General features: G+C 43.0%; 1 protein-coding gene across 1 annotated transcript in view; it reads left to right on the top strand.

The window, feature by feature from the left end:
- The window catches only part of LOC140249535 (glutathione S-transferase 3), a 147,067-nt gene extending 140,710 nt beyond the window's left edge, over positions 1 to 6,357 (top strand). Inside the window, exons 2-8 of the mRNA XM_072331359.1 lie at positions 24 to 78; positions 471 to 576; positions 2,126 to 2,177; positions 3,507 to 3,639; positions 3,990 to 4,131; positions 4,726 to 4,857; positions 5,596 to 6,357. Coding sequence (XP_072187460.1) covers positions 490 to 576; positions 2,126 to 2,177; positions 3,507 to 3,639; positions 3,990 to 4,131; positions 4,726 to 4,857; positions 5,596 to 5,739 — 690 coding nt within the window. The 5' untranslated portion in view covers positions 24 to 78; positions 471 to 489 and the 3' untranslated portion in view covers positions 5,740 to 6,357. The remainder of the gene's footprint in view (positions 1 to 23; positions 79 to 470; positions 577 to 2,125; positions 2,178 to 3,506; positions 3,640 to 3,989; positions 4,132 to 4,725; positions 4,858 to 5,595) is intronic.
- The last annotated feature ends 1,573 nt before the right edge of the window (positions 6,358 to 7,930 follow it).

The raw sequence follows: 7,930 nt of genomic DNA, 5'->3' as shown, positions 1-7,930 counted from the left end.
GCCTCCCGCAGCCGGAGTTCGTCCGCCTCGCTGTGCGCTCCGAGCCCGCCGGCTGCTGTGCAGAGACCTGTGGCGGCGGTACGTGCGACACCCGGCCCTGAGAGGCGGGGGGTGTGCGGGGCGTTGGGCGAGGAGCGGCTCTCCGGGAGCGTGTCGTAACCGGGTCCTGAAAACGGCTTCCCGAACTCGTACGCGTGTGCTTCTGCTGCTCTGACACAAGGATGGCCGGGCTTGAAAAGCCTCTGTGAGCCCTTATGGCGCTTTGGTGGAAACGCTGCCGTTAGCGGCGATCGACCGAGTAACTCAGTGCTGGAACTCAGAGTTCCCAGCCCTACCTTGGTGATTCTGTGACTCTATGATTTGTCTGAATTTAACCCCATTTTCTGTCCTGTGGGTGACTTGTGAACCCGTATTCCAAGAGCCGTCCATTTTTGGATTCATTTCTTAACAGATTTCTCGTGTGTTTTTAGGTAAAGGAAGTCTGAAACCATGGCTGCAAAACCCATACTCTACTACTTTGATGGAAGAGGCAAAATGGAGTCGATTCGCTGGCTGCTGGCTGCAGCTGGGGTCGAGGTTTGTTCCACCTTCGTAACATTATTCTGTGGGTTTTAAGCTTGTCTGTGAGTCAGAACATGGGTCGTTAATCAAAGAAGTACCCCTAGCTGCGATAGGATGGATGTTCATTTTGATTTAATGCAATCAGTTTAGGTGTGCAAAAGTTTTAAGTTCCAACTCTTCTCAAGCGTGGCACTATCATCCCAAACTGTGCTTAATGCAAGAATAATCAATTATTAAGCCTTCTGTTCCTTACCCAGCACTATTGAGCTGAATGATATATTTGTTCTTGGCATAACTAATATAATCTGTGGCAAGACAAATGGAAATGAATTTGCTTTGTCTGGTCTTTGTCTTTTTGGTTGGATGCTCATTCCAGGATTGTTGTGTTTTCCTTCCATCCTTTGCAGTAAGCTGCAGCATGGCACTTATATTGTCCTACATGGTCTTCAGTAAGGCCTTTGATGCTGTCCCCTACAACGTTCTCATGGCTGCCCATGGTTTGAATGGGCACACGCTCCACTGGGTGAAACACTGGCTGGATGGCCGGGCCCAGAGGGTTGTGGTCAATGGAGTTAAATCCAGTTGGTGGCTGGTCATGAGCAGTGTCCCCCAGGGCCTTGTACTGGGGCTGCTTCTATTTAACATCCTTATTAACCATCTTGATGAAGGGATTGAGTGCACCCTCAGTAAGTTTGCAAGCAACACCAAGTTGGGAAGGAGTGTTCATCTGCTGGAGGGTAGGAAGGGACTACAGAGGGATCTGGATGAACTGGGTCGGTGGGCCAAGGCAAACTGTATGAGTTTCAGTAGGGCCAAATGTTGGGTTCTGCATTTTGGTCACAACACCCTCAGGCAACCCTACCAGTTTGGGGTGGTGTGGCTGGAAAGCTGCCTGATGGAAAGGGACCTTGGTGTGCTGATGGACAGTCGGCTGGATATGAGCCATCACTGTGGCCAAGAAGGCCAATGGCATCCAGGCTTGTATCAGGAATGGTGTGGTGAGCAGGACTAGGGAAGTCATGCTGCCCCTGTACTCGGCATTGGTGAGGCCTCACCTCAAGTACTGTGTTGTTTTGGGCATCTCAGTACAGAAAGAACATTGAGGTGCTGGAGCAGATCCAAAGAAGGGCAACAAGGCTTGTGAAGGGCTTGGAGAGTATGCCCTATGAGGAGAGACTGAAGGAACTGGGGCTGTTTAGTCTGGGAAAAGGAGGCTGAGGGGAGACATTATTGCTCTCTTTTAATACCTGAAAGGTGCTTACAATGAGAAAGGGGTTGGTCTCTTCTCACTGGTGACAGTGAGTTAGGGTAGTATGGTTAGGTTGTGGTTGGACTCGGTGATCTTTAAGGTCTTTTCCAACCTGAGCAATTCTATGATTCTAAGAGATTTTGTCAGTGCTTCTGCCCCTGAATTTTTCTTCTTCGGGGCCATGTCTGGAGTGTAAGGGCCAGAGGGCATATTCTCTTCTTTGTTAAGCCCTACCCTACTCTAGTGTGCTCTAGAGATGTGTAAAGATGCCCATTTCTTTTTCTTCCCCATTCTTTTTTTTTTTTTTTTTTCCAGTTTGAAGAGGTGTTTTTGGAAACACGAGAGCAGTATGAGAAGCTCCTGCAAAGTGAGTGCATATGAGACCTCAAGAGAAAGTGTGAGCAGGTTCTGCTTGGTCCCAGAGAAGAAGGCTGAAGACTGCGTGGACGGACTTTTACATGGAAGAGAGGGAATTAGGGCAGAGCTTCGAGCAACTGCAAAGAATGAATGTTTTCCACATGTGGGCAGACACAAGTGAAAACTGAATGTCCTTCCAGCTCACAGAACTTCACAGTACTCTGGGCTGTTTTGTTTGTGTGTGCTGCTGCCAAAACTTTGTTGGCAAAAATTCACCTTAGGTGAATGTGCAGTTTCTGGCTGGCCTGACGTTTTTCTGAGTCTTCGGCATAACAGCAGTTGTTTGTCAGTTAGCCATAAAATATAGTAGGCCCCGAGTTTGTGTAAATCTTTCTTTAAAACAGCTTTGCCAGGATTCTTGGATTCTCATTCCCAAGGAAAGCAGCATTGTGAAGTTAATCCCGTGGGGATGTTGTCCAACAGCCCTATTCCAGGCTTCAGCAACTTGCACGTGCTTATCCTAAAGGTTCATGGAGTGCCCTGCTTTATCTTAAGATACAGGTTATAAGGAAGACATTTAATAATCTAACATTTGCTTCATCTGTGTTCTAATAGTAGGAAAGAAATACATTTTTATGTATTTAGAATTAGTTTATGTGAACTAAGCTTCTTACTTTATGCTTTTAATATCATGATATTAGCTTGGAGAAGAGGAGGCTCAGGGGAGACCTCATTGCACTCTACAACTTCCTGAAGGGAGGTTGTGATGAGGAGGGGTTTGGCCTCTTCTGCCAGGCAACAAACAGGACCCGAGGAAATGGACACAAGTTGTATCAGATGAGGTTTAGGCTGGACATAAGAAGGAACTTTTGCTCTCAGAGAGTGGTCAGGCACTGGAATGGCTGCCCATGGAGGTGGTAGAGTCGCCATCCCTGGCAGTGTTCAAGAGGCATCTGGATACAGAGCTAGGAGATATGGCTTAGTGGTTTTCTGTAGGTGGTAAAGGGAGGACAGTTGGACTAGATGCTCTTATAGGTCCTTTCCAACCTTGTGATTCTATGATTGTCCAAATTATATTTCAATTTCAGCGTAAAGCTGTTGTACACAGCCTTACCTGCACCTTCTCTGAACTTTAGTCTTTAAAGCAAGGTTGATAACCCACAGTTATTCCATTCTTCACTTTAATTAGTCTTAATTTACTGTTTGCATGGAAATATGCCAGTTTAATAAAAAGACTCCCTAGAGCAAGCTCAACAGAAAAGTGACACTTTTGTGAAGACAGGAAGAAATCTGACATAGACATATTAATACAGTAACATGTGGATTTCTCTTTCTTTAGGTGGAGTCCTCATGTTCCAGCAAGTTCCCATGGTAGAGATTGATGGGATGAAGATGGTGCAGACCAGAGCCATCCTCAACTACATAGCAGGGAAATACAATCTCTATGGGAAGGACCTGAAGGAGAGAGCCCTGTACTGTACCAGTACTACTACTCTTGAATGTATTATAGTAGCTTAGATACATGTAGAGTAAACTGTATTTGCATACTCAGAGAACCACTTTTGCTTTGGTGATGCATAATTTGCAGTGAAACTGACAGGCCACAGTTAAATGCAATCCCACTAATTTGTTCTAATTAGTTTACATAAAAAAATACTTGATATGTAGGCCCATTGTCTGGTAAAATATTAATACAACTTGACAGAGGTATTCAAGAGGTGACTAAATACTGAACTACTTCTGCATATGGAAATTCAGCTTTAACACAGTGCAAATCTTGTGGAGGCACCACTCCATTTAAGTTTTGTTGTTTGCTTTTAAGGATTGACATGTATGTTGGGGGAACAGATGACCTTATGGGCTTCTTGTTGAGTTACCCGTTCTTATCAGCTGAGGATAAGGTGAAACAATGTGCTTTTGTAGTTCAAAAGGCTACAAGCAGGTACTTCCCAGCGTATGAAAAGGTATGTAGGAGAATTTCTTCCTCCTATGTTTCATTTTTATTTTGATTTTTAACCACAGTAACAAACATCTATTACTACAGTTAATAAAGTACAGTTTCAAAGATGCTTTTAAGTTTCCTCAGGCAGATGTAGGAGGAGCACTTCCAGGCAATGAAGTTTTCTAATCTAAATGGCCTGATGCATAGGCCATGTTGAGATCTCGGTGTTTATCCTGCTGATCTCTGTTTTCTCACTGAAGCTGTGACTGAGTTATATATATATGTGTGTGTGTGTGTGTGTGTGTGTGTGTATAAAGATTTCTTAGTCAGTAAATTCCAGTATGATGCAGTGTGTGACATTACCTGAGGCAATAGGAAGGAAGGATGGATAAGAGAAACCCTGGGATTCCAGACTGCTGCTGGGAGGACTGCTCACAGATAATTGATCAGTGATTGCAGGCACTGGACTAACATCTCCAGCTCTGGGAGTATCCCTAGAGCCATGGGAGAAAAAGGTGTATAGAGCAGAAGTGTTACCAAAGGTGTACCAGAGCATTTTGAAAAGATAACTCCATCTGCTTATCCACATTGGAACATTTGTGTTTGACACCTCTAGGTTTTGAAAGACCATGGCCAGGACTTTCTTGTTGGCAACCGTCTCAGCTGGGCAGATATTCATCTTCTTGAAGCCATTTTAATGCTAGAAGAGAAGAAGTCAGACGCTCTCTCAGGATTTCCTCTGTTGCAGGTGACTTACATTAGCAATATACTTTATAGCTGGAGAGATGGTAGAAAGACATTTCAAAGTCTGTTTTGTGTGGACACTTCTGTAAGGCAAAGAGTGTCTGTCACTCCTCTTTTAATGTTGGCTCGGTCTGCTTGCTTTAGGACAAATGTCCTCATAGGATTCATCTACAGAATGTATGACTGTTTAGAGCAATTCCTGTAAAGCCTGAAGAAAACCACTGTCCTTTTTGTTTGGTTGCTTTTTTTCCCCCCTCTTCTCACCATCTCTATGATGCCAGAAGCAGAATGTATTTTCTAGATTAAAAGATATGATTTAAGTGCATATCTGAAACCACGGATAACTGTTTCCACATCATCTTACCTCAATACAAGTTGGAGGGCTGTTTAATTACTATTTAAAGTGAGGCTGGGGTAAAAGAAAGTAAATTTATGCATAGCTATGATGATACATCTTTTGTCTTGCATCTGCAAAGTACTTTTTAAAGGATGTTAATGACTTCATTAGGAAGACTGAAATGAATTTAGGCAGAGGTATTATCGGTATTTCCTGTACTGATGGGGCAGTACTGGGCATGTATTGTTAGCAATATTCCCAGCAGCAGCTGATACTGTTTGCTTAATGATTTCTGTTAGTGCTCCCCTCTTCAGTCAAATCCTCTGCTTACACAAATGAGTGTAACTGTTTATTCTCGTGTTACTTTGCTTTTTAAATGCGATTTTCTTACTGTTTCCCTTTTAGGCATTTAAAAAAAGGATAAGCAGCATCCCCACAATCAAGAAGTTCCTAGCACCTGGAAGCAAGAGAAAACCAATTTCTGATGATAAATATGTGGAGACTGTGAGGAGGGTTCTTCGTATGTATTATGATTTAAAGCCAAATTAACGTTCTTGTCTAAAACAAGGGCTGTTCTTGGTTGAAGAGAGCAACCAGATGGCACAATTAAACTGTGCAGGGAAGGTGATGAGACATTTGAAAGTAATTGTAATGAGCAGTACCTTGAATTCTCTCATACAAAACACAGCGTACGAGTATTTTGCTTACTAGTATAACTCTGTACTACTAACCCATTCTTGATTGGTAATGGTAATTGTCACCGGTTGAAATGGCATCAGGTGTGCTGTTTTCCAGCAGTCTCACTGTAGGAGAGGAAAGCAAAAGAGGAAGAAGTGTGAGTTGCTGGCTGACAGTTCCAGCATCTTACGCTAGCTCTGAGGATCTGGATCAGTTTTCTGTACAATTAGTTCTGATTCAAGTCCTTACTGATTTTAGATTCACTTTAGGAAATGAAACAAACAGCTTTTAAAGAATGTAGGATGGAGGTGTTCCTCTCGCCAGATACATCAGATGTTGTTGGTGTGTGAAATACCAGTGCTGTGCCTTCATAACTAAGCTGCATTTTTATTACTGAATCAGGAAATAAAAGGACTGCCAAATGTCACATGTGTATAACTGGCCTACCTAGAAGACCTATTCTAATCAAATAAACTCATTATTCTTACATGTGCTTGTTGTCGTGTTTGTCTCATGAATGAAGGTTGAGGTTTGCAAATTGTTGGAACTTGTCTTTGAGGATATATTCTTTATGCCTGATTTGAGGGAGATCCTTACCAACCTGAAATGAAAATCCTTATCAAGATCCTTATCAACATTTCTTTCGCATTTATAAACCAAGGGATGGAGATGGTAGGTGGTAAACCATCACACAAACCCGGTATAGTTCCTACCTCAGCCCTAATAACTCTCCAACTCAAAATGTTAGTTAGGTCTCTTCTTCCCCATGTTATTTTTAACCTGTGGTTTCAGCAGATGAAATCTAAAGTTTCAGCACAAAGGAATGGCAAATTTATTTAATCATTTCAGTAAATGACTGGTTGGAAGGGCTGCTTAATAAGATGCTATCTTAGACTTTCATAGCTTGTATAGTTCTGTATTAATCATATAGTTTAAAAAGGTTTCTGCCCCATCTCCAGTGTCACTTTTTAATTCCTGAGCTGGCTGTATGTTGAGAAATGGGATGCTTCTTGACCTTGTAATGCAGCAAATATGCTTGAGTAATACTTGGTGAATGAATTGCCCACTAGGGAGCTCATCAGTCTCACAGCCTCAGAGCCACTGAAGTTCTCAGCACTATAAAAGCCAAAAGAATAGTAAGATGCTGAATGTAGGCAAAATATGTCCCCTGCAAGGGTTCTGCTGTCTTTACCATGCACCATATCCATAGTGAATAGTTCAGGCTGTGTCAGGAAGATCAAGGGGCTGCAAGCACCACACCTGGCACATCAGCATATGCTTTGACATGGAATGAAGGAGCTTGTCTCTTGGCTGATTTTCAAAAGGGACATGTGGGTTCCTGGACCTGGTGGTAGCCCTGGAGCTAATGCCACTGAGCATCAGGCACTGATCTGAGATTCAAGAGGGGCTTTGCTGATCATGCATATTTTGGGGCTAGAAGGTTCTAGATTTAGGAGAAGTAAGCTGCTGTTCCATTATCTCATTTTCATACATTTTTTAGCATGTAAGTAGCCGCTTGTGAGCCTGAAAGTCATTTAGAGGAGATAATTTCCCTTTCTTTCTTGTTGACACCAGCACATGATGCTGTTTGGTACACTTGTGGTTCGGTTGTTTCTTTTTCATTCATTTGTTGCATATTTGTGACCAATTGTTTCTACTTCTGTCCTTGCTGCAGTTCAAGTTCCCTTCTTTTAGACCGTGTATCTATTGTTTCCACTCTTATTTTTCCTTTTTTCCCCTCAGCAGACTACAACCCCCCTGTTGAAATGCAGCTCAAAAGCTGTCTTTGTGGAGAAGGCTGAGGACAGCTGGCTGGCTATGGTTGCTGCCAAGTGGGAAGCCTGAGAGTAGAGTTCAGTAGTTACCATAGGAGCTGCCTCCTGTGCAGGGGGAGAGCTGCTTCTCAACCAGGATCTCTTAAACAGGGAGTCCAACTGCCTGTTTGTTTATTGTTAAAGCGGTAAATCAAGAATTACAACGCCCACAGTGCCTGCAAATTTATGTAAAAACCCTTCTGCATAGTTATTAGTGGTTGTAACAGGTTTATGTAAAAACCCTTCTG

This window comes from Excalfactoria chinensis, chromosome 3, assembly GCF_039878825.1.
Source record: "Excalfactoria chinensis isolate bCotChi1 chromosome 3, bCotChi1.hap2, whole genome shotgun sequence".
In the NCBI taxonomy this organism is placed as follows: domain Eukaryota; kingdom Metazoa; phylum Chordata; class Aves; order Galliformes; family Phasianidae; genus Excalfactoria; species Excalfactoria chinensis.
The sequence above is the reverse complement of the archived record's forward strand: the minus strand, read 5'-3'. Positions and strand labels throughout refer to the sequence as shown.